Source organism: Aspergillus sydowii (assembly GCF_001890705.1).
Source record: "Aspergillus sydowii CBS 593.65 unplaced genomic scaffold ASPSYscaffold_3, whole genome shotgun sequence".
Lineage (NCBI taxonomy): Eukaryota > Fungi > Ascomycota > Eurotiomycetes > Eurotiales > Aspergillaceae > Aspergillus > Aspergillus sydowii.
The window spans coordinates 3,058,671-3,082,409 of record NW_024467861.1 but is presented as its reverse complement, the minus strand read 5'-3'; the positions used below and the strand labels follow the sequence as shown (position 1 = coordinate 3,082,409).

The window sequence follows — 23,739 nt, the reverse complement described above, 5'->3', positions numbered from 1 at the left end:
AGAATACCAATGCCGTATTTTAGCCCAGGGATCGACACTGTAGTACATGGATATATTAACCCACTTTCGAGTCCAGTCAGTGTGGCTCAAACGCCTGTCAAAGTAGCGCAAAGTAAAAACAAACTACAGCAATGCTTAATCCGGCCAAGAGCTAAGTTTAAAAGTCGATGACGGCTATAACTGGCCTCGTCTGAAGTTTCCAGGGTTCCATGTGCGGCTCGCGTTCCATGGCGCAAACTCCCCGCAATTCTTGGACGACTGGAATAACCGTTGGATAGACCTAATTCTAGGCTGGGCTGTGGGGTTATGTGCGGAAATCACAGCCACAATGGGGTTCAGCAGATGGAGAAGACGTAGGCTATCTCTATCCACGAATCAAATTCATGGGTTGCATTCATGGCCTGACTCTTGAGGTAATGCGGCTATTAATTTCTATCTATGTGCTTAATCCTATATAAGTGGAGCATTTGAGTACAATCGCATACTTTCTCTGCCAGCGTCGGCAGTCCAAGACGCATACTCGAGCGAGCATAATCGTGACTGCGCTTCAAATGAAGGTCCTCATGGCTCTCGTCGAAGAAAGGCACCTACTTTCAGCTAGAAATACTCTGGTATACTTGGCCTGTATCTTCATTTTTGCTGGCCTGGTAGACTGTGCCACCTGGATTTCCTTCCAATCTGTTAGTCTTTCCCGACCATTTTCATTGATATGCACTGACACTCATTACATTGACCAGCGGCCGGATATTCGCGCTCCAGTTCTGAATATTAGCCTCAAAAACGACAGCCACATCAGCCCCGGCTATATCTTTCTTGCCCCCTTCGACGGAGAAGTGCCGGGCCCGTATATCTATGACTATAATGGTGTAAGTGTACTGAGCATTTCCCTAGTTCTCAGCAGCTCTGACATGCAAAGAATCTTATATGGAGCGGGGGCGATGGCTCAACTACGGAGCTCTCTCATAATCTCCATGTCTGCCCCTATGAAGGATCAGATCATCTCTGCTACTTCAAAGGAGCCATGTTAGGTGGGTATGCGAGGGGCAAACATGAGATTATAGACAGAAGCTACAAGCCCACGACGTCAGTTCAGAGCGGCGACGGGTTGATCGAGAGTGACATGCATGAGACAGCAGTCATTGATGGCAAAACAATGATGATCCCCATCTATCAGCCCCGACCTTACAACCTGGAGGCATTTGGACTACCCCCCGGACAGGGCTGGGTTATAGATAGCGTCTTCCAAGAGATTGACATCAAAACCGGACGGGTCCTTTTCCAATGGAACTCTCTGGATCATATTGGCCCCGAGCAGTCCTACACGCCCCGGAACCAGAACCAGATTATCGGCAATGGCGAGACCGAAAACACCCCCTGGGACTACTTTCATATCAACTCGATTGACAAGAACGCCAACGGGGACTACATAATCTCAGCCAGACATACCAGTGGCATCTACAAGATATCCGGCAAAGACGGGTCCGTGATGTGGAAATTGGGCGGAAGCCAGCCAACTATACGCCAAACAAACTACAATTTCTCTGCCCAGCACGATGCCCGTTTCCGCGAGGAGAACGACACCACAACAGTGCTTTCTTTGTTCGACAATGCAAGCAATTGGTATATCAACACGTCGACGATCTCATGCGGAATGATAGTCGCCATTGACCACGAAACCAATTCTTCGACTCTGATTAGAAGTTACAATCCGCCTGGCCCTGCTCCACTGTCATGGAGCCAGGGCAATATGCAAATCCTGCCGAACAAGAACGTCGTCATAGGATGGGGTAACATTCCTGCGATCTCGGAGCACCTTGAGGACGGCACCCCGGTATTCGCCGCTTCAGTAGCGGACGCCAATTCCATGAATTACCGTTGGTACAAGTACAATTGGACCGGAGTGCCAGCTGATCCTCCGGCCCTTCGAACATACAGCCCGTCTCCAACTTCGGGGACCACGTTCTGGATGAGTTGGAACGGAGCTACAGAGGTTGACCACTGGAATATCTATGGCACCACCTCTACATCGGACGAGTTTACACATTTGGCCAAGGCGGACAACCTTGGCTTTCAGACTACTTATTCTACCACGGGCCACCATCCACGCGCGTTTGTCGAGGCCATTGGGAAAGATGGGACAAGCCTGGCAAAGTCGTCCATCTTTACAACCTCAGATTCACTGGCTTGATCGTACTTTAATTGTTATGATGGACGTCCAGGAAGCTTTAATACTGATATCTAATCTCGACGGAGCTCTGTTCTTGTTTTATCTTTTTTCCTTCACTGGTTCTGTTATGTCACATCGCTGTTACTGCCCATACTGCGTCCGTGGATTTGGAGACAAGTAATAATATGCATGACGAAGAGTTAATTTTGTGGTAAAAAGTAATAGTATACCTTAAATTCGTATGGTTGGGCTCTGTATAATCCCCTGAACCCACATTAGAACCAACACGTCTCTCCGCCGCCGATATGCGAGGGCCGCTGATGTATGAAAAGTCTGCATCCAGTCGACTGAGATTCACCTCAAAGGTTCTAGACATTTTAGGCAACGAATACGGAAGCCACATAAAATGCTGGATTGCTTCTACCATTCTTTCTGCATTTCTCTTTGTCCCGCTTGTCCCGGGCAAAGGTGTCCAAGCCATATAGTGGATGAGAGATCCACGCCCTTGACAATGGCCGGATCAAGGCAAGTGGAGCCACTACCAGAACTGCGCTTGCCACGTTACATGTCCATCCACCATGGACCAGATATGGGGTGGCTTGACAACCTCATTTTGTCTCTTCCCAGGGTTCAAATGGAGGTAGACTCAACCATGGGCACCAGAGGATCGACGAACCGTCCTGTCGGTCCCAGTGACTTGACTATACCTACCATAAGTCCAAGTTCCCGCTTTTGACTGGTATCACAAACCTGATATACACTAGCCATTTCGAGTATGTCGAGTGTTCCAAGCTGTAACCATACAATAATCCCGTTGTTTTTCGGATCAAGTCCACATGATATACAAGGTATTCTTGTGGTTCGCATGCGCTCTAAATCATGACTATAGTTTAGTGTGCTTTAGGCCGGTAATGAGGTAGGTGATGTAGTTGACGTGAGGTCAGAGGTAAAGATTCAAAGCAGCCTTGACTAACTGCAGGAATAATAGTTCCCATGAAGGGCTGGTACTTCACCAACTCTGGCTCAACATCTGTGGATACATATCGCATTCCCTTGCCGAAGTAGGCCAATAGCACATCTAGACGAACCACGAAGGCGTAGCTATGTCTGGCTAGGGGAGGCCTCTTCACTTGGGTGCGCGTGCGCCGGACATGTCAGATCCTACTAGAGTGTGGAAGGCGGAAATTTACTTCTGTAATCCAGGTCACAATGTAGAACAAAGGAAATGGCAAAAGCTTTTGCCTTATCATTGGATTACACGGTAGACCAAGGAATCCTAAATCCAAAGAACAGACATAATTGTAATTATTGCAAGCCAGTGTCGCACTTTCTCGGTGCCCGTTCTCAGCTAGCCGTAGGATAGGAGGGAGCCAAGCAATGTAAACCCTGTAATTATCAGCGTCTGCATGTATCATGGCAGACTTCATGCTTCCAGAGGGCAGTGTTAGATAAGATGTTGGTTCTAACATCTGTTCTAGATTTCACATTCTGGCAGACCGCTAATACCACCTATTGTTCAATTAAGTTAGCTGAGGCGTTTGATTATCACAGCCAGTGAAGCGTAAACAGCTCGCCTTGGAAGCAGACAATAGTATAAGGAGAAAGCATACCTTGGCACTTCAAACCAGGACCATCTCCGGGATTGAGGTTGCGGCTCCAGAGTTGGGCTTTGGTCTTATACCAGTGACTTTTGCAAAGAACTTTAGTATTGATTTCAAACACTGCAAAGGCCATTGGCAGAAACAAGGACGGGACTCACGCGCCGCCAACATTAGTTTTGCAGACAACCTTGATTGTCGCGCCTTTGTTCCAGGATCCTACCTCCGACCCTTGGCACGGAATTTGGTATATTGTTTTCTGATTGCCTTGGCCTTGGAGCTTGCAGTTCTTTGGCGTCTGCAGATCTGCCCTTTCAGCCAGGCCAATGCCTGGTTCATTGGGTGTGGCAGCTGTCATCGCCAAAGGCAACAGGGTTGCAAGGACTAGCGAGGCAAACTTCATCATGGAGGGATGTCTTTGGAACGATAAGGAGATGTGAGTTTTTCAGACTGTGTGTCGCAAAGGGAGCATATATTGGCATTGTGTCAACTTGAGTTGTTGCATGCGGTATTTATATATGCAAAGGCCGGGTTGGTATAGTCAGTAGCCATAACGGTCACTCTGACTTCATCATGGATCGATTCCTGTCTAGACACTGCTTGTGTCACTAGTTTCACAGCTCTCTGGTTCCTTCCCAACAATGCCACGATGCCCCATTGGCAAATAACAGGCAAAAAGCTCCGATGCTGCACCCTGACCAATATGATTCCCTTGACTTTTATCGGAAACTAATCATCAGTCCATGCAATGTGCCAGAGAGTCAGGAGACATCGAGTTCCCAGACGTTGATAGTGGTTCTGGTTGATCATGACAGTGATTTACGTACTTACTACCGTGTTCGATCTCGGAATCTCAAGCTTTAGAGACTGGAACTGGATCAAAAAAATCCACTGGTTCAGAGTCCCAGCAAGACACCTTGGGAGAACCTATGGACGACTGTTCACCAGATTCCCACGGAAGCTATAGTATCGTATGTCATATAGAATTCATCCATATAGAATTCTCATCTCGGTGCCTTTTATAGGGAGTAGAACATGAACCTGACCTTAACATGTTCGCTGCAAGTATCTTAGCTCTTGTCCATCTTTAGCTTGGCCGTTGAAGTTGGGTTAAGTAATATGGAAATTAAGTAAAACCAGACTCGGGGTTTCCATGTAATTCAAGAAAAGATAATGATTTCTCATTGAATGATTATTTGAGCCTATATTTGAACATTGCTAGTTCTGTCTCCGGTGATGGCTGCTGACATGGTAAGTACACATGTTATTCAAAGCCTCTGGCAAGCCACAGTGCCAAATAAATGAACATTGGCGGAAATTCCATGCGACGCCACTGTTTAACCAGTATTGTCCACTGATCGTCTTTCATTGAGGAGGATAGAAGTTGGGTTGGCCAAACTCCAGTGCAACTTAGTTTATACTTCCTGATCACAAATATCGGTCCGCAGCGCTGATGTCCGTTGATTAACTGCGAAATCAATATCCAAAAAAGTTAGTTCCTTAGGATGTGAGTACCGTATACTCCAACTTCCAGGCTGTCAGAACTGACTTTATATGTGACATATTAACTCACGCGTGACTCTCCTTTATTTCGCATACTAAATAGTAAAGGCCACTAGGTTTTTGCAAGAGTGGCATTCAGGCATTTAGGCCAAAAGCACAGTGTGGGGTTATTGGTTATTTATGTACGATGACGTATCCAGCCGTCGCGCACCATTTTGGCCACATTTCCAGGTCCATTTTGGCCACTCCACTCTTCACTCTTCATACACTCACATGGGACTCAGTGAATTACCTCCAGAGATCATTCTGACTATTCTAGACTGCATCGATGTCACTGCAATCTTGGCTGTCTGCCTTTTATCAAAAACATTCCGCGCCGTTGCCCAACCACGCCTTTACCACGATATTACCCTAGGCCCTGAAAATGTACTATCATCGCTGCCACTTCTCTGCCGTACTGTTATCACATGTCCTCTTCTAGCAAAGCAAGTGCGATACCTCGATATCGACACCGACGACTTGGCGCCCGGTCAAGAGGACACTGGCCCAGATGATCTCCCAGCAGAAGACAACCGGCTCCTGGAACTGGAAAGTCAGAGCTTGGTCAACGGAATGAATAGATTTGATTCTAGTGTATTTGAAGCAGAAGCGGCCATTCTCCCCATGCTTCTCATTGCTCGCAGCCCCAATCTGAGGCAGCTAGCCATCACCCTCGACCCCCAAGGACTCTCCCTTCTCACCAGCCTAGCCCAGGTCCGAAACAACACACCCGGTTCACTATTTTGCCGAGATGGCATCTTTCAGTCCCTTTGTGTGGACTGCCGCCAAGATAGCCACGGTGGTGATATAAACGTTAACAGCATCGCCCGCCTCGTTTCCCTCCTAGACTTGACTAAGATCCAGGTCAACGACTACTCGTCCAGTGGACAGGAAGCATGTAATACGATATACCCCGTTAGTTTGCCGCTAGGTTTACCTTCTCTATCAACAGTCTCACTCAGCCGCAGCTCCATTGGAGAATCAGGCATCGGCATGCTCCTCGGCTCATGCCGAGACCTGGAGTCCTTCTACTGCGGACAGGACGATTGCCAAAGCAACCAACTCAGCCCTCGCCTGCTATACTCCCTGCTCTACGGCCACAGGGACAGCCTACGAGTTCTGCAGCTATCATCGCTCGACAACGACTCAACCAGCGACTCGTCTGCCGCGCGGCCCATTGCGGATTCCGAATCCGGCTCGCTCACGGACTTTGTCCGTTTGGAATATCTAACCCTGGATCAGGTATATCTGGGGAAGACGCCGCAGTTCCCAATATACCTGAAACACCTCGCGGTCCAGAATTGTCAATTCCCTATCGCGCCGTTGCTGGCGTACATAGCGGGCCTCGCGCTGGATCGCAAATTGCCCAGCTTAGCTAGTATCTCGCTGCATGCGGACGCTATCTGCCCCGGGCAAATGCTGGGGTTACCGCATCGAGGGGCGACCGACGTGTTGTTCGACAAGGCGTGTCTGGATCTTCTGGGGAGTTTAGATGGGACGGGGATAACACTCCAGTTAGAGGGTAATCTGCTTGACAAGACTGTCCGGGGGTATGAAGCTGCATTTGAGTGTGGGGATCCCGGCGTTTTTTGGCCGTTTATGTACCTTAAATGATATGAAAGCGCGTTTCATAGATATTCATCTGTATATTAGTCACTATAGCCAGGAAATAAGACCTGTCTGCTTCTTCCATTTCTTGGCATTCCAGGGACTGGAAATTACTCCAGGGATCGACACAGCGCCCGCCTTTCGACTGGAAATTTTGCGACAATGACAACCGTCTTTGCGAGTGGCGCAGCAGTCTGCGAAATCCTCACTGGCTGATAACCTTTCTTGGCCGCTTGAGACGTGCTCCAGTGTTTCGTCGATATCCATCCGCTCGCGACGTCAACTCAGACCCGACTCTGCGACAACGACGGGGGAGCGCAGAATTCTCTATTCGCGGCTGGCCAGGGAAAGCGTGTATATGATACTCGGATATTCAAGAACCCCTTATTTCCACGGCCGGAATCGTTTTGCGTGCATTGTTATCCATTCCAATTATTTGTGCTGGTTGTCCATGGTATAACCATACATATCACCACCATGCTCTACCTCCACGCCATAAAATGTGCATTCGCACTCACGTATACACTCGTCCTCGTCACAGCCTCGCTTCCACCCCTCCGCATAATGCCGCTCGGCGACTCCATAACGCGCGGGACCGGCTCCCCAGATATAACAGGATACCGCCACAAACTGCGCAGCTCCCTGCTAAACCACCAACCGGGACTTGACGTCGACATGATAGGCAGTCTCCAGGAGGGGGAAATGGCCGATAACGACCACGAGGGCCACAGCGGGAAACTACTGTCTGATATCAGGAAATACCTGGAACTTTCAATCCAGGCGAAGCCGAACGTTGTTTGTCTCCATGCGGGCACGAACAATATGGACTATGAGGTTGATCTTGATTCTGCGGGTGAGGTTATGGAAGATATTATTGACCGGGTTCTCGAGGCGAGTGAGGGCGTGACTGTCCTGGTTGCGCCGGTCATTTGGGCGAATGATACGCGCATGCAGGCGAATACGGATAGCTTTAACAAGAAGCTTGCAAAGATTATTGAGGGCATGGATGGGAAGCAGGTCCTCTCTGTGCCGATTAACATTACCCTCGGGTATCTGTCGGATCGGAAGCATCCGAATGAGCGTGGGTATGGGAAGATGGCGGATGCTTGGTTCCAGGCTGTTCTTGATGCACAGGGGCGTGGGTGGATTAGGGAGCCGGAGAGTGTTGGCAAGGACGAACTACCTGGAACGGGGCTGGGGCAGAGTAAAGATGCAGAAACGAATGGTGCTTCTAGGGTTAGATCTCCTTGGATAGGTAAAGGGCTGTACAATAGTCTAAGGCTGTTATAACACGGAAAGAGATATACCACTGACATTGATGAGCAATCCGTGGCATTCATCCAATATACAAAATTCCAAACTGTCTTATATACACTTCTTCTTCACAACACGCGCCGGTCGAAACTCAAACAGGCCTTTCCACCGCGCGCCCTCGCTCTTGATCATCTCCGTCGCCACAGTGCCCAATACATCATTTAACCCATACCGATCAAGCTCAGGGGTATATCCGCTCCAGTGGAACTCGCGACCATCATCACAATAAAAGCTCGCATCCGGGGCCACTTCTAAACTCTGCAGCTCCCACCACTGCCGTTCTCGGCGGTCCATACCCTGGACCTGCCAAAACTCATCCGGCTCAGCCTCGACAATGAGATATATTACGCGAATACTGTCGTACCCCGACACAGACAGGTCAGCCAGCCAAGTCAGGTTATTCTTTACCAACCCAAACGGAAGCGCAAGCCGGCGCCAGAGCGGGCCATAGGAGGTATACATGCCATAGATCTCTGCATCGAAGGGAGCTTCCATAGGCTCAGCAAAGAAAGGTGTGAAGTCTTCCCCTGATACATAGAGCGTGTCGCGTTCTGGATTGAATGACCGGGTCATGAGAAGGGACGGAGAAGCCGCCGCGTCCTTCTCTCCGCGAGACCTGACCCAAAACTGAGCAGCGTTGCGGGCTTCCCAGCAGACGTGGAACAAGGGGTGGTCGTATCTCCGGGGATGTAGACGGTCATCCATGTACTCGAAGATCAGGTTGGTGTCCCAGGGTTCCCACCCGGGCTCTTCTCGGCTGAGATGTCGGAATCGCCAGTTGCCTTTTTTGAAGTAGAATAGCGGAGTCTCGCCGGGTTTTGAGTGGTTGGAGAGAGCTTCCAGCCATATCTGGTGGCGGATCTCTGGGGGGAGACTGGGGAATAAGCTGAATTGTGCCATGATGAGTTGAAGGAAGAACTGCAGTTCACTCAACTGCAGTGCACGGTGGCATCTTCAACTAGGCAGCAGTCCATTGGATCGTCAACCTGCGTGGAGTTCAGCTCAGTGGGGGCGATTGAAGCTGATCAGTGACGGCAGTCATGGACAATGACATGTTTGTGTATGAGACATCAATTGCATCTCCGTACTGCGTAGTTATCCGGACTCAGGCTCAAGCAGTATTTCTGGCATAGCTGTGCCTCGTGCAGAGGTGTTTAGCCAGCATTGATTAGTGAAGCTGGTGGAGATCATTCGGAGACACAGTTGGGAATATCATTTCCTAAAAAGTGTTTCCTTTTACTGTGTCAAGCTCAATTGTTGGAATATGGGACGGTACTCTGCACCGTCTCTTGGATATCATAGGTTCTTATAGATGTGCCATAGTTCAGCCAATAACCTAGTTAAAGTGCTTGTCAATCAGACTAGATGCCTTTATCTGCTAACGACCTTGGTACCAATCCCGGGTCGGAAGCCAACACAATGACTCGTTGACACTTTATGTAAATCAGACCCTCGATGCGCGGGTTTGCCCTGCATTTAATTGGTAGCTCAAGGAGAATGCCACGATGTCAAATGTCCATGCCGAGTATATCTCCAGGATGGGGAGACAATTCCCTTATCAACGGCACGGGTATTCACCCATAATATGAGTGCTTCCGAGCTGAATCAAGACTGGAAATGTTCTACCAAACAGGTCATGTCCCCTTTCATCCGAGTCCGCCATCCGACAGCTGTCAGAGACCTTCGGGATCACTGGCGGGGGCGTAACTGCTCGGAAGAGTGAAGATGGATCTCAAGTGCCTCAATGAGGGGTTCGCAAGACTCAGTATCAAGGCTGGCCTTGCATCCACATCAGACACGCGGAGAGCGCGCTACAAGGAAAACAAGAGAACTGCCCAAATTCTCTTCGGAAGTATCCACGACAGTGCTGCCATGACTGCTGGTCGGTGGTCAGGCACCATCGTCGGTGACAAGGCAATGTGGGGCACAACTGCCGTCTCGGGAGTGTAGTTCTGGTTCTGATGGATCCTATCTCCAAACCAACTTGGGGAATTAACTTGGGGAAGCTTCCAGCCCTGAATCCATGGTAGTATCACGGTATCACCCCTCATCGGAGTGGCTCTCGGCTCGGGATCCCATACCCACATACACCCCTCATCGGCATCAGCAGATTGGGACGAAGCTCACTACCCAGTGATATGGAATAGTTCTATCAGGCTGAAGATAGTGTAGAACCAAAAAGTGTCAGTGATATCGCCGTGATCAGCCTCGTAGGCTCTTTTTTTCCTCTATTTGGATACTCTATCCCGGCAAAGACACGCGCTCCCGAACCACTGGCTGCAGACCGAGTCTAGACTGAGATCCTCCACGCACTAGCGTAATAGAACTGCATCGGGTTTGTCTCCCGATGTCTGGTTTGTGGTTGTTGACACATACAAGCTCATCCTGATGTCCATCCGACGCGCATCGGGTTGGTCGAACCCTCTAGATGGGCGATCGCTTCGGTATGTGTCATGATGAACGCAGGCTATCTGGAGACAAGGGAAACAAACCCGTTGATATGCATTCACGGGGGGTGTCCCATGACGCTCGTGCTCGGGAGCCCCAGATAGCGGAGTCCATACCCCGGAGTTGTGCTGGTGATGGTGAAGCCGCTGTCTATCTATAAGAACCCTCAACTGCTCAGTCTCATAGCAGCAACAGCAACAATCTCTCGTCCAGTCTGTCTTCTCTAATACCTTAATATTAATCTTCACAAAATGGCCCCAGCTGCCCTCATCTCTACACCCTCCCCAGCCCCTAGGGCGCCCACAGTGATCGGCCCCAAGACGAAAAAGGCCACACGCCCAACCAAGATCCTCCCCCGGTCTCTGATCGAGGGCGCAAAGGTCGCCCAGAAGCGCACCTTCGACCCGGCCGAGCACCTCGACTTCCAGCCTCCAGAGAAGATTCACAAGATGGCCGACTTTGGGCTGCCTGGCGCTGGAATCTCCCCCAACGCCATCTCCGAGCCCTTCCCTCTCTTCACCGAGGAAGCTATCCAGCAGATGCGCTCTGAGATCTTCAGCGAGCCTGTGCTGAAGAATTGCCAGTATGCGTCGACCTTCTGCACTAACATGATCCGAGGGATGGGACACGAGTATGTCACCCCTTCTTATTATTCTTCCCAATCGTACTCTCATACCTAATACCAATGATTTAGACGCGCCCCCTTCATCTACGACGTCTTCAAGTCCCCCGAAGTCCTCGACAAGATCTCCTCAATCGCAGGCATCGACCTTATCCCCGCATACGACTATGAAATCGCCAACATCAACGTCGCTGTCAAGGACGACCCCGTTGAGGGTGTCGCCAGTAACTCTACCAGCACCATCAAGCCCGCCACCGCCGACGATGACACCCCTGCTTTCGCATGGCACTACGACAGCTTCCCCTTTGTCTGCGTCACCATGCTCTCGGACTGCACGGAGATGGTCGGCGGCGAGACGGCGATCAAGATGCCTTCCGGCGATGTCAAGAAGGTCCGCGGGCCTGCTATGGTATGTCACCCACCCAAGCCCTCCACCTACTCTATTGCCCCGATAAATAGTGCTCCCAGTCTGACTCGATTATTTGATATTACAGGGCTACGCAGTCGTCATGCAAGGCCGCTACCTCGAGCACCAGGCCCTCAAGGCCGTGGGTGGCCGAGAGCGTATCTCAATGGTGACGCCGTTCCGACCAAAGAACCCCCTTGTCCGCGACGAGACCATCCTCGTTGGTGTCCGCGGCATCAGCAACCTAACCGAGCTTTACCCGCAGTACTTTGACTATCGCACTGAGGTGCTTGAGGAGCGGATCCGCCATCAACGCAAGGTGGAGAAGGAGCGCGAGATAGCCAAGAAGCCGTTTGATGTCGATGCGAAGAGGGCGTGGCTGGAGGAGCAGCGCGAGTTTATTGACTCGATGCTGAGGGAGATGTATGTTGTTGAGTAGACAATGGTGGAAAAGATTTTATTAGATGAGATGTCATGACTCTTTTTTGATGATGTACCTAAATTGAGCCTGCTGTTTATTTTTCTGCATTAGCTTGCGTGTGTTGAATCTATTCATTCCTTCTTCATTCATTCGCAGAGATAGTGTTCTATTCTATAATAAAAGTAACATCAACAGTCACACTCCTTTTTCGCTTCTATGCAGTTTGTCGATCTAATCTGCAGGTCCAAAGTTGTGCTTCCCATATGCAGCAACTCTGCAAAACAACACTTGGATGTGATACTTGCCACTACACTGCGTCGGAGTATGTTCTAATCAACAATCTGGAACTTATTCATTGCAGTTGACACCTGCCAAGCAAGTATGCTAACCGATACTATGTATCCCCTCGCAAAGCTATCCAAGGTTGCCATCGCTGCCGTTCAAGTGTCCCTACTGGTTATTGTAGTTGATACGTGACCCTATTACTACTCGTTCGCAATTGCAACAATTTAGTATGCCTTGTTCATTACAATTTGTGTTAACTAATGCCATATACAAGAATCGCTAATAACCCGCTTCCGAATGCAAACCCGTACATGATAAATAAACAATGCCCTGATAAACAACACCATAGATGCTTAGCGCAAACATCAACACTTCATGCAAAGATAGATATGACTGCGACAGCAACAGATTACACCATCCGAATTCCCCTCTGTCCGTAAAGCCGGGCGGATGGGTGTGTAGGCATAGTAATTCTATCAACCCATTAGCACCTCTATCCCACTCCCAATAGTGTACAATATAACAAAACCTACGCATTCTTACTTCCATTTGTCCTCGCACTCATAACAGCCGGAGGAACAAACGGGAGGACAACGACGGAGAACAGCGCCGTAGCGGAGAATGCGCGGGCCATGGAGGATGCAGCAGCGCTGTGGCCGTAGGGCTGTGCGATTGAGAGGAAATTCCGGATGACGGGGCGATGGGGAAGGGTGAAGACTGCTCGCATTGTGTACAAAAATATAAAAATATATGTATATATATGTGGTTTGGTGGGGGTTCCTTGCTTGAGCGAGTTGAGTTTGATTGAGTTTTAGTTTCAGTTGCAACTGAGTTGAGACTCTAAATGATGGAAATACGAAAATGAAATACTCTCGGCATCCAGCATGATTTATTCCATAGTAAAATTATTGCGGGGAGTGCTGCCACTCGGATCGCGACTGGAATCCGAGGGTCGAGACTCGGGAGTATCAACGGTGTACACCACTGTCGGATGAGGAACCCGAGACACAACCAGCCACTAACCCCATGATGAGATCACGCGCTTCGTTCTATATTTGGAGCTTCTATCCAGTATTCACCAGTCATTGATAGTTTGGTGCTGGTTCGGCTTCACTGCAGCTCAAGTCTGTTTGTTACTCCCGCGTGGAGCATCCGTATTGGATGATCCCTTCGAATGAGTATATATATGAGATATATATATAGATACCATCAGTAGTAGATGATGGTCCAATCCTACGGATGTACTAAGAATATTAAGAATGCAATACACCAATCGCCTCAAAAAGCCGTGAAAGCCGGGTCCCCAACCTTCGCTGGGTGGCAGATGCTGGCTGGACAAACCTCACGACCAGAATGTGCGGTCCTCACCCAGTATTGACCGGCTGCTCGTCGACCTCGAGTACGGTAACATCTCCGACGACAGTACGCGCGAGAGGGGGGTCGCCCATTGTGCGCGTTGCGGAGGGGGCACAGTTCCTGATAAGAGGGCATTAGCCAGCGAGACGCACGGTATACTTGTTTTAGTTAGAGTCATTGCGCGACGCGATGGATGTGGTGTCTTATTTGAAATTTGCGCCGCGCGGGAAGAGGGGTTTTGAGCCATTGCTTGCGGTGGGTATGTTTGTGCAGCAGGATCAGACGGAGTGAAGCGACTATCAGGGAGTATCTGAGCAGACGGATGAAGGGCTTGTTGTTGCAGTGCAGATTGAGACGAAGGGGCGTTGGAGGGGTGGAAGAGATTGCTGCGATTGACGGGGTTGATGTGTTTTTGGGCCGCTCCATTTGGAGGTTGCTTCGTGATGTCTATGACCAGGAGCTTGTGGTGCAATTCAACGGGTTACGATCTGGGAGGGCAAAGGGAAGAAGGGGGGAGGCGAAGGGAAGAAGGGAGGGCGCCTGGGATATACTGCGACACGGAGTAGGGCAGGGGTGGGCTAGAAAGGGTTCCAGATGGTTAGTGCGATGTCGGACATGGTCGGAATGAGAAGGTGTTTAACGAGGGTTCTCAGTGATGATTGAAGTCAGAATGAAATAAGATTAGAATATATAATAATTGATGCCTCAGGATGACGCAAAAGATCTGCACGGATCCCTCGGATGAACAACTGCCCCGACTGTCTCTCGTATTGATGACTGCATTGGAGGTGAACTCTGATGCTATGGCCTGATCGTCTTTCAATTCTGAGCTGTTCATGCAGCTGGCAGCTGGCAGCTGACAGTTGAAAGACAATAGGAGACAACAGGAGACACCGGAACAGGAGACACCAAGACAGCAGAAACAGAAACAGAAGAGAAGCATGTGAAAGAATCGGCCAGCCGGTCCATCGGGAAGTTCAGATTTTGCTGATCGTCCCGTGTGCCAAAAGAGAACCCCGTTGCGAGCTGTCATCCAGCGTTAGCCCTGCTGTTCGCTGCTGGTTCGCTGCTGGAGGGTCTTTTAAGGGGCTAATTACCAAACTTCCCTCAATGAGCCCACTCGGATGAACTTGTCGCTACAGATCCCTTCCCTTTCTGGGGTTTTGTCGGCTTGCATGTGCTTGAGATATCGGCCCGATACTGAAGCAGGCGATCTTGCGAGCCGTCACGTCACCCTGACTGCCTGATCTATTCAGATATCCTCGGTAATTCAGTCTTGCAGTCTTGCAGTATCGCAGTCTATCGTAGAATAATCTTATTATTGCCAGGTGGGACGGAGAGATTACTCCGACCGTCCCTTCCATAAAAGCCCTGCCTGCCCTCTGATTTACCGGATAACGTTATGCTCTGTTTACTACATAACCAGTTGTTTGCACTGCTGTACCTCTTCGAATGGAAGGCTTTCTGACGAGATCTTACCTCTTGGATCTCGCAATCGCTACAGTGTTCGTCTGGTTATCTGACTACTATCTCCCGCGCAAAATCGCCCAAGTAGGACTCACCGTCATGGCGCTCCATCTGCTCAAGGGCCAGGGCCTTCACTCTGAATATGCCGATGTCGAGTACGTACTTCCCTGTCGTGTCAAGACACCCCACTAATGCTTTACACTGTAGACTTGACCAAGACCACGTCGTCTTCCAGGGCTCGCCGCAAGAAGCCCTCGCCGTTTACCTCAGCGGCAACCTCACCTTCCGATGCAAAGACCCTCTCACCATCAAACACATCCGATTACATCTGACCGGCGTGCGGCGGGTCTCGTAAGCTTTCCCCTCAACTTCACCTGCGGAGACAGCCAGACTAACAGTCGCAGTCTACCATCATTAATCGCCTGGAAGCGACAAGCGAGCGAGGAAGAGTTCTACAAGCGGACGTGGGAGTTCCACGACTCGTACCGAACAACGCCGCAGGTTTTGCCGGCTGGAGAGTACAAGTTCCCGTTCAATGTTGTCCTCGAGGGATCGCTGCCGGAGAGCGTGGAGGGCGTTAGGGATGCGTCTATCGCGTACATGTTCACGGTTGAAATCGGTCGGAAACACGGGAGGGATGTGAAATTCCAGAAGCCGTTGCGCGTTATTCGCGTGCCTGAGAACTGCTCTCAGGACATGGTACGTTGCCCTTACCCTTGTTCTTAGTATTTGATGGGTCTGACTGTGTAGACTCTTGACGAAGTATGGGCCGAGAAGATCGCATATCAGATCCACGTCCCTAACAAGATTGTCGCATTCGGAACCTCGCTTGATGTGAACCATGCCTTTGTCCCTGCGATCAAGGGTCTCAAGATTGAATACGTCGAATCGCAGCTGCTGGAAATTCGCGACTTCGCGCTGAACGAGGCCGAGATGGATACAGGGAAGAATACCTCGTCCACCACAACCGTCCTGTCCAGCGACCGGTATCTTCTAGAGAACAACCCTCCAGACGTCGCTGTCAAAGACACCTCGGGGTTCCAGTTCGCGCGATCACTCCATCTTCCGCGGCTTCTGGGGCAGTGCGTGCAGGACATCGACGCGAAGGGGATCAGAGTCAAGCACAAACTCAAGATCAACGTGCGCATGCACAATCCAGACGGACACATCAGCGAGCTGCGCCTTGCCACCCCCGTGTCAATATATCTGTCGCCGTATTACCGGATCTGGGAGGGCTCGTCGATTGCTGGCCTTGAGACTCCTCCGCCGCAGGGAGCGCTCAGTCCCAGCGACGAGGCGCCGCCGGCGTATGGGAGCCATGAGCTGGATCGGCTGTACAGTCCAGACAACAGTCATTTGGCAATATAATTGCCAGATTGAGTGATGATGCGATGTGATAGAGATACCTTAATACCTTACTATAGACTAATAGCGTTATGCGTATTGGCGTTATGGGCAGAATAGACCAATAGAATGGGATTCAACACTCGGAAGACTAACTGCATTTGTCGGCCCCACTGCTTTAATTAACATGAATATGGACTAGCCTTTAATTTTATTGGGCGGATAATCGGGCAGGAAACCATCCGCAGTGTGCAGTGAGCAGTCCGACCGACTCGGAGTGAGTCGGAGTCGAGTTGCTCCGATTGACCTGAACACGAGTCTGGATCGCAGGATTCAGCCGCAGGACTCGAAATTGAGTAGGCTACAGAGTAGAGCTTCTCGTTATGCCAAATAGCCGAAGAGTCACACCGTCACCGTCACCGCACAGTATGCGGGCTGCTGTTCATCCGTACGGACTCGGAGTCGGTCGGACTGCGTTATGGTGAGCTGGGGATGGAGTATTTATTGAGTGGTGTATCCAAGAAATAATAGCTTAAATCAAACATCTTTCTGTCTTACTGAGTTCTACTATCCGAGACGACATGTCTAAAGAAGTGGCAGACCATGAGGCCAGCTCTCCCTCTGCGCCAGCCAGCGATAAGAAGACTCCAGAAATGGAGGGCTTCGTCCTGGGGAAGCGCGGCATTCTGGCATTCTTTACCTTGTCGGTGTTGACGCTGATGGTTGCCATTGATGGGACGAGTATCTCTGTTGCCCTGCCTGTATGTTTCTATACAAGTATACCAGGATGAAGTGACAACGCTAAGCTGGTATAGATCATCACCAAAGACCTCAAGGGAACGGCAATCGAGGCCTTCTGGAGTGGCACCTCGTTCCTGCTCTCCTCGACTGTCTTTCAGCCTAATTTTGCGTCCCTCTCTGGCATCTTTGGTCGACGGCCGCTGGTACTTACTGCACTGACTCTCTTCTTCGTCGGGACTGTTGTCTGCTCTGTGGCCAAAGACTTCACCTATGTGCTTGTCGGCCGCTCTATCCAGGGTGTCGGCGGGGGAGGGTTGATTGCACTCAGCGAGGTCATCGTCACTGATCTGGTTCCTCTGCGCCTTAGAGGACAGTACTTTGGTATCCTGTCTGCCATGTGGAGTCTTGGCTCTGTAACTGGCCCTATTCTTGGTGGTGGGTTTGCGCAGGACGTTACCTGGGTATGTGCCCCTACCTACCTGCACGCTGGGCTATGGTTAATATAAACAGCGCTGGATATTCTATATCAACTTCCCCTTCATCGGCATCGGCCTCGTCTCCATCATCCTCTTCCTCAAGCTCAACATCATCCCAACCTCCCTGACCCAGAAACTGCGGCAGATCGACTACATCGGCACCATTATCTTCGTCGGCAGCCTGTCCTCCTTCCTGATCCCACTCACCTGGGGCGGGATTCTCTACCCCTGGTCCTCCTGGCGCACCCTGGTCCCCCTGATCATCGGCGTTGTCGGACTCATCGTCTTTTCGGTTTATGAATACCGCTTCGCAACAGACCCCATCATCCCACCGGCCATCTTCCAAAACCGCACCGCCTCCGTCTCCTTCGCCGGCTCCTTCCTCCAGGGCCTCGTCCTCTGGTGTCTCCTCTACTACCAGCCTCTCTACTACGAGGCAGTGAAAGGTTATTCCCCAATAATGGCCGGCGTAGCCCTCTTCCCCGCAACATTCACCGTCGCCCCCTCGGCCGCTGTAGTCGGAATCCTCGTCACAAAATTCGGACACTACCGATGGGCGATCTGGACAGGGTGGACCCTTTCAACATTCGGACTCGGTCTGCTCTGTTACATGGACGTGGACACGAGCATCCCCGCCTTTATCTTCATTAATATCGTCCCAGGTATCGGACTGGGCCTGCTGTTTCCCTCAATTGGATTTGCCATCCAGGCCTCCGCAACGAATGAAACCCTTGCTATCGCCGTCGGCATGTTCAGTTTCTTTCGCGCGATGGGTCAGGCGGTCGGCGTGGCTATTGGCGGCGTCGTGTTCCAGAATAGGATGTACCACTATCTACTCGGGTATGAGGCGCTGGCGCCCATGGCGAGTGCGTACTCGCAGGACGCGGCGGGCTTGGTCGAGGTGATTAAGTCGATGCCTGGTGGTGCGGAGAAATTGGCGCTGCAGACGGCGTATACGGATAGTTTGAGGATTGTGTATGCGGTCTGTTGTGCGGTTTGTGGGGTTGCGCTGGTGTTGAGTCTTGGGACGCAGAGTTATGATTTGAATCGGGCGTTGGAGAGTGTGCAGGGGCTTAGGGGGAGGGAAGTCGATGTTGAAGCGAAACAGTAGGTAGAGATGGGAATGGTGGTTTGTATTGATAGAGATCTCCCTTTGATCATGATAATGTGTAATCTCTGTTGTTCTTTTCGTTCGAGTCGGTGGATGAAGGATAGACTTCATCCCAAATAGGAAGTGGTCGTATCGTGATTGAAGGATTGACAGCTTTCTTGGCTGGAGCCGCATGTTGGGGCGAAGGAAGCTTATAAACTGATTTATATGGTTAATCTCGGTAGATGTCCGCCTAATCGACATAGACGGTGAGCCACCAGCCCTTTTTGACATATCAGATGGAGCCTGGACTGATCCGGACTCATCCTTTCTCGATTTCCTGAACATGAACAGTGCACCAGATGTCCAGATTAACAACCTTCTTGTGTGATCGTCCTAAATACGAGATGTGCAGTGAAAATCAACTAAGCAACAAATCACTGTTGCCTGTCATGTCGATCGCCATCCACATTCTCGACCTACCAAAGTAATGATATTCAACCCTAACTTCGATCGGGCTGTATCCTACGAATACGCCCCCAACTCTCGTGTTTGCCCGTTGATCAGCTCGAGAATGCTCCCTCATTGCTTCCCCATTCTTGGCCGGCCTTGGCCGCTCTTAACACCCTGGTTCCGCCCTCAGGACACGGGCTGCAGGGACAAAGTCTTGCGCGCAAGATGGTGCTGCGCCGGTTCGTAAATTTGCCAGGATTGGGCCCTCAGTCTCAGCCTCTCAGCCCCTGGGCTTGTTGGAGGATCAACCCGTGCCTGGGAGGATTCATCTTCCTTCATCCTGCAATATCACCCTGAACATCTTCAACTTTCTCCATTCTCCAATATAACCTTGAGCATCTTCAACATCTTCCCATCCCGCGAACCCTTCCTCACACTACCAAGTCCAATAGGGACGGCCCAAAATGCCACCAAAACGATCAAAACCGGCCCTCCTCTCAACGACCCTTCTCCTCCTCCTGCCCCTCCTCCTCCCCATAACCCAAGCCTGGACCTTCATCTGGACAGACAGCAAAGGCTCCACCACAGTCGAACCGGGAAACTGGGACAAACTCGGACACCCCTGCAAGGAAATCGACCATCCCCAGGGCGGATGGTACGAGTTCGACGCCGAAGACGATGAGGATATCACTATCTACATGTACTCGTCCAAGGACTGCACCGGCCAGGTGAAGGGGTACGCGTCGCATCTGAAGGAGGGGAACTCGTCTGTGGCGCTGCGCTCGTATGAGGTGGTTGATGAGGCAGCGAGGTCGTCAAGCAGTAGTACTTTCTCTACTGCGACGAGCACGAGTACGAGTACGAGTACGGGAATGCCGACGACACCTACACCGACGCCTGATGATGAGGGTTCAGGTTCAGGTTCAGATACAGATTCAGACTCAATATCGCCCGGTGCAATTGGCGGGATCGTCGCGGGCGTTGTTGTAGGCGCTGGTGTCATCGGGGCAATCATCTATCTCGCTCGACAGAGACGGAAAGAATCCTCTGGGCCGGGATACAACTCTGTTTCTGCCTCTGCCTCGAACCCTGGCCCTAGCCCTGGTCCTGGTCCTGGTCCTGGTCCGCCAACGCGCTCGCAAACCACCGGCTCCAATATGGTCGCCGCGCCCTACGCACAGAATAATCGCGAACCGTACTCACCGACTGCCGTTGACACCTACGCCCACTCCCAGCAGCCTGTCGCCTATTCGCCGCTTGAATCTGCTCACCCCGGTGGACAGGGTGGATGGCCCGCGAAATTACCGGTATATGGACCTGATGCCGTTTCAGGAACACCGCCGGGGTATATGCAGCATCAGCATCACCACGGACAGGGTCGGCAGTTTACGGCCGAGCTGGATGGCGGGGCTGAATTGCAGGAGTTGAGCTCGACGCAGGTCGTCAATGAGATTGATGGGCGGAGTCGGGGGGGTAGTGTTTACTATGGCGATCGGAAGGGATAAATAATCATCACAACTGGATATTTTATTATGGAAATTACGAGACTGGGATTTTGGAGTTGGAATTGCATATATGAAGGGCTTTGTATGTGCCCTTGGTTTGGGATTGATGGCTTGGATGTACAGCGTTGGAATTATTGGGAATTAATACCTTTCACTTTTTTATCAGGCTCTATGTACGGAATTGCTTTTTTGGAGAGGTTGGAGTCGCATTATATATATCTGCTGTAATACCATGCCTGCGCAATCCATACTCCTCCAACCATACTCAAATCGAATCAGGTGGAATAAAGAGTTGGACCAATGATCGTGAGTCTTCATCGAGCAGAGCAACGGATTCATGATATATATCTGTGTCAAGCAAGTCAATGTCGCCAGTCAACGCTGATTGGCCAATGATGCCAAGGTCGACTGCCTAAAATTAGATATCGTTGATCGGTGACGACAATTAACATCAATACAGCCAACAGCAATACAGTATACAGTATACAGTATATTCGTGTAGAATGCCCCCTTTGAGACCCCATCGGAAGACGCGCACTGGCTGCCTACAGTGCAGGAAGAGGCGAGTCAAGGTGAGTACATATACGATCTGGCTTAAATCACCGCTAAGAGCACAGTGCGACGAGAGCGGCCATCCATGCGGCAACTGCGCATTCCGACACGTTGCATGTACTTATCCCAGCGGTACGTCCCCAGATATATCACAGTCGAGTCCTGTCAGCCCGCATACTATCCAGCATGCTGCGCAAGAAAGACCACGCCAGGGCCAGCCTCTACCCACTCTCGACCCATCAAACAAACTCCTACTCGAACTGATGCATAAATTCTCCACCGAAACATGCAAATCCTTCTTCGTTGGCCCCCCAGACCTGCATATCTGGCAATCCGTAATCCCCCGCCGCGCCCTTGACCACGACTTCCTGCTCGATGCCCTCCTCTCAGTCGCGGCCCTGCATACAGCTTCATCCAGCGACCGCCATGCAGCACGGCCATACCTAGACGCCGCAATGGACTTCCAGAGTCGCGGTCTAAAACCATTCCAAAACGCCATCCAGAACATCTCTCCCGAGAACTGCGACGCCGTCTTCGTCCACTCGATCATCACCATTGTCAATGGCATCGTCTTCCCCCAGATCGCCGCTGAAGTTACTGAAGTCGACAGTTCCACTGTGCTCGAAAACATTTTTACCCTGTTCAAGCTGGTCCAGGGAACCGCCGAGATCAGTAAACTGACAAAACCATGGCTGCAGAGGTCATCACTCCTCCCGCAGGACTTCTGGGGGTCTTCAAGCGACAGCATACTAGATACCGAAATAGAACAGGCACTTACGCGCCTTCGAGACTTGAACCGACGCGAGAATGGGAATTCAATATACCCGGAACGACACGGCCACATTGACATCGCCATCTCGCGGCTGCGGCAGTGTTTCCAGCGCTTCTTCCGCTTTAGGGATCCTGCCTCGGTCGTGACCTGGCTTGCGATTGTGGATCGGGAGTTTGTGGATTATCTGCACAGGGAGGAACCGCTGCCGATTCTGGTGATGGTGCATTGGGGTGTTTTGCTGGCGGAGTTGGATGGGGAGGTGTGGTGGGCGTCGAAGTCTGGGAGGGCGCTTGTGGCTGATGCGTTGGCTATTCTGGAGAGGAGTGGTGTTGATTTTGGGATTGCGAGTTCGTGGGCTAGGGAGAAGGTGGGATTATAGTACCGGCTTGGCTGCTGAAGCTCATTATTGATTGTATGTAGAGGGTAATACTATCTCTCCCTTGCAAGGTGATATGCCCTCTCAAATGCATCAGCGACGACAACATCCGGCGTCACCCCCTCCCCTTCCCAATTTCGCCCAGTTACAGGATGGACGGGGTACTTGTAAGGAATAAAAAGAACAAACAATTCATTCAAAACACACGCACGCGGGAGATTCGCCGCACCAGCAGTCCTTTCTCCGACGACAGTTACCCTCTGCAGCGCCTGCAAACCGTACGCAAGATCCTCGCCACCCGATATCGTCTTTGAACTGGTAAGGACGTAAATGGGTTTACCAAGACCAAACCGCTTTGTCTTGGCGGGTGGATCCGTATGAATATCCTCCACTGATCCATCTGAAGGCTTAACCATTCTAAGCCAGACAGCTGGCTCATCTAAGAGATAACCGGCAACCAGCGCAACTGTTTTCGGATCGCCGCCGCGATTATATCGTAGATCAAGGATGAGAGCATCAGCAGACGAAATCGAAGACATGATCCGATCGATTTCAACGCGGACGCCCTCCCAATGGACCGGGACGAATCCGCGGATTTCGACAGCGGCGATATTGTTTTGTAATAGCTTTACATCACCGAACCCGTAGTTTAGTTTCTGCAATCGTTGGGTTTGCTCCTCATGTGAAGGTTCATCCGGTCTAATACCGTAAAGACACCTGAAGTGCCTATCACCGCTAAGATATTGTAAATCTGAGGTTATTGCCGCAGCGAGGCTATTCCCGTCCGTGATATCGGCATAAACGCCAGTGGAAATATGCTCTTGGAAATTGCGAATTAATCTGGCCCCATTATCGGGATCCAGGTAGAACTGTTGAATTGTCTGTATGGTGTTTTCCAACACTAGCGTGCGAGTGTTGGCGTCTAGCGATAGGGCTGGATGGTCCGTATCGTGTTGCGGTGGCTCAGCGAACCAGTTACGGAATTCGGCGAAGTGCATCATATAGAGTCGATGAGTTGTTTTCGATCATCAAGGAGATGGGAACAATGGAAGGAAATATCGTATGCGTTGACTGCTCTTTTTGAGCTATGGATTTAGGCTACAGGCGAGGACGTACACCTCTAGCTACACAGGCAGTCGTTGATTGCGTTGACTGTCGAATACGAGAACACCAACAAGGTTATTGAACATGGGATC

At 50.8% G+C, this 23,739-nt stretch overlaps 12 protein-coding genes across 12 annotated transcripts; 8 read left to right on the top strand and 4 right to left on the bottom strand.

Annotated features, from left to right (window-relative positions):
• Positions 1-563: 563 nt before the first annotated feature.
• On the top strand, positions 564-2,188 carry ASPSYDRAFT_88038 (arylsulfotransferase family protein; the record flags this gene model as incomplete). The annotated part of the gene is made up of 3 exons (XM_040851949.1): positions 564-680; positions 738-866; positions 917-2,188. The coding sequence occupies 3 exons, from the start codon at positions 564-566 to the stop codon at positions 2,186-2,188; spliced, it is 1,518 nt and encodes a 505-aa protein (XP_040705300.1).
• A 1,247-nt stretch (positions 2,189-3,435) lies between these two features.
• Positions 3,436-4,360, bottom strand: ASPSYDRAFT_67289 (uncharacterized protein). Its single transcript, XM_040850394.1, has 3 exons — positions 3,927-4,360; positions 3,778-3,854; positions 3,436-3,676 (listed from the first exon to the last, which is right to left on the bottom strand). Exons 1-3 carry the CDS (start codon positions 4,169-4,171, stop codon positions 3,642-3,644), a joined length of 357 nt encoding a protein of 118 aa, XP_040705299.1. The 5' UTR covers positions 4,172-4,360; the 3' UTR covers positions 3,436-3,641.
• Positions 4,361-5,541: 1,181 nt separating this feature from the next.
• Positions 5,542-6,921, top strand: ASPSYDRAFT_88037 (F-box protein; the record flags this gene model as incomplete). The annotated part of the gene is made up of 1 exon (XM_040851948.1): positions 5,542-6,921. The coding sequence occupies one exon, from the start codon at positions 5,542-5,544 to the stop codon at positions 6,919-6,921; it is 1,380 nt and encodes a 459-aa protein (XP_040705298.1).
• A 471-nt stretch (positions 6,922-7,392) lies between these two features.
• On the top strand, positions 7,393-8,205 carry ASPSYDRAFT_88036 (SGNH/GDSL hydrolase family protein; the record flags this gene model as incomplete). The annotated part of the gene is made up of 1 exon (XM_040851947.1): positions 7,393-8,205. The coding sequence occupies one exon, from the start codon at positions 7,393-7,395 to the stop codon at positions 8,203-8,205; it is 813 nt and encodes a 270-aa protein (XP_040705297.1).
• A 75-nt stretch (positions 8,206-8,280) lies between these two features.
• Positions 8,281-9,129, bottom strand: ASPSYDRAFT_88035 (2EXR domain-containing protein; the record flags this gene model as incomplete). Its single annotated transcript, XM_040851946.1, has 1 exon — positions 8,281-9,129. The coding sequence occupies one exon, from the start codon at positions 9,127-9,129 to the stop codon at positions 8,281-8,283; it is 849 nt and encodes a 282-aa protein (XP_040705296.1).
• A 1,750-nt stretch (positions 9,130-10,879) lies between these two features.
• Positions 10,880-12,325, top strand: ASPSYDRAFT_131039 (uncharacterized protein). Its single transcript, XM_040840574.1, has 3 exons — positions 10,880-11,308; positions 11,372-11,708; positions 11,794-12,325. The coding sequence occupies exons 1-3, from the start codon at positions 10,929-10,931 to the stop codon at positions 12,142-12,144; spliced, it is 1,068 nt and encodes a 355-aa protein (XP_040705295.1). The 5' UTR covers positions 10,880-10,928; the 3' UTR covers positions 12,145-12,325.
• A 300-nt stretch (positions 12,326-12,625) lies between these two features.
• ASPSYDRAFT_43415 (uncharacterized protein) lies at positions 12,626-13,421 on the bottom strand. Its single transcript, XM_040846642.1, has 2 exons — positions 12,945-13,421; positions 12,626-12,884 (listed from the first exon to the last, which is right to left on the bottom strand). Exons 1-2 carry the CDS (start codon positions 13,136-13,138, stop codon positions 12,821-12,823), a joined length of 258 nt encoding a protein of 85 aa, XP_040705294.1. The 5' UTR covers positions 13,139-13,421; the 3' UTR covers positions 12,626-12,820.
• Positions 13,422-15,333: 1,912 nt separating this feature from the next.
• ASPSYDRAFT_56768 (arrestin family protein) lies at positions 15,334-16,602 on the top strand (the record flags this gene model as incomplete). Its single annotated transcript, XM_040849271.1, has 4 exons — positions 15,334-15,389; positions 15,442-15,585; positions 15,621-15,933; positions 15,985-16,602. 4 exons carry the CDS (start codon positions 15,334-15,336, stop codon positions 16,600-16,602), a joined length of 1,131 nt encoding a protein of 376 aa, XP_040705293.1.
• Positions 16,603-17,231: 629 nt separating this feature from the next.
• ASPSYDRAFT_148280 (uncharacterized protein) lies at positions 17,232-18,906 on the top strand (the record flags this gene model as incomplete). Its single annotated transcript, XM_040841799.1, has 3 exons — positions 17,232-17,339; positions 17,394-17,780; positions 17,830-18,906. The coding sequence occupies 3 exons, from the start codon at positions 17,232-17,234 to the stop codon at positions 18,904-18,906; spliced, it is 1,572 nt and encodes a 523-aa protein (XP_040705292.1).
• Positions 18,907-19,802: 896 nt separating this feature from the next.
• Positions 19,803-20,843, top strand: ASPSYDRAFT_29973 (uncharacterized protein; the record flags this gene model as incomplete). The annotated part of the gene is made up of 1 exon (XM_040844712.1): positions 19,803-20,843. One exon carries the CDS (start codon positions 19,803-19,805, stop codon positions 20,841-20,843), a length of 1,041 nt encoding a protein of 346 aa, XP_040705291.1.
• A 503-nt stretch (positions 20,844-21,346) lies between these two features.
• ASPSYDRAFT_88030 (Zn(II)2Cys6 transcription factor) lies at positions 21,347-22,546 on the top strand (the record flags this gene model as incomplete). Its single annotated transcript, XM_040851945.1, has 2 exons — positions 21,347-21,415; positions 21,461-22,546. 2 exons carry the CDS (start codon positions 21,347-21,349, stop codon positions 22,544-22,546), a joined length of 1,155 nt encoding a protein of 384 aa, XP_040705290.1.
• ASPSYDRAFT_43407 (S41 family peptidase) lies at positions 22,236-23,575 on the bottom strand. The gene has a single exon (XM_040846641.1). The coding sequence runs from the start codon at positions 23,539-23,541 to the stop codon at positions 22,597-22,599; it is 945 nt and encodes a 314-aa protein (XP_040705289.1). The 5' UTR covers positions 23,542-23,575; the 3' UTR covers positions 22,236-22,596.
• Positions 23,576-23,739: the final 164 nt, after the last annotated feature.

Excerpts from the sequence above, each read along its gene's own strand:
- ASPSYDRAFT_67289 (XM_040850394.1), bottom strand. The coding sequence starts at position 4,171 with ATGATGAAGTTTGCCTCGCTAGTCCTTGCAACCCTGTTGCCTTTGGCG. Across the intron at positions 3,855-3,926 it reads AAAACTAATGTTGGCGGCGC|TCACTGGTATAAGACCAAAG; the intron begins GTGAGTCCCGTC and ends TCTTTGCAAAAG. Across the intron at positions 3,677-3,777 it reads TCCTGGTTTGAAGTGCCAAG|GTGGTATTAGCGGTCTGCCA; the intron begins GTATGCTTTCTC and ends ATTGAACAATAG.
- ASPSYDRAFT_131039 (XM_040840574.1), top strand. The coding sequence starts at position 10,929 with ATGGCCCCAGCTGCCCTCATCTCTACACCCTCCCCAGCCCCTAGGGCG. Across the intron at positions 11,309-11,371 it reads ATCCGAGGGATGGGACACGA|ACGCGCCCCCTTCATCTACG; the intron begins GTATGTCACCCC and ends CCAATGATTTAG. Across the intron at positions 11,709-11,793 it reads AGGTCCGCGGGCCTGCTATG|GGCTACGCAGTCGTCATGCA; the intron begins GTATGTCACCCA and ends TTGATATTACAG.
- ASPSYDRAFT_43415 (XM_040846642.1), bottom strand. The coding sequence starts at position 13,138 with ATGCGAGCAGTCTTCACCCTTCCCCATCGCCCCGTCATCCGGAATTTC. Across the intron at positions 12,885-12,944 it reads ACAAATGGAAGTAAGAATGC|AATTACTATGCCTACACACC; the intron begins GTAGGTTTTGTT and ends ATGGGTTGATAG.
- ASPSYDRAFT_43407 (XM_040846641.1), bottom strand. The coding sequence starts at position 23,541 with ATGCACTTCGCCGAATTCCGTAACTGGTTCGCTGAGCCACCGCAACAC.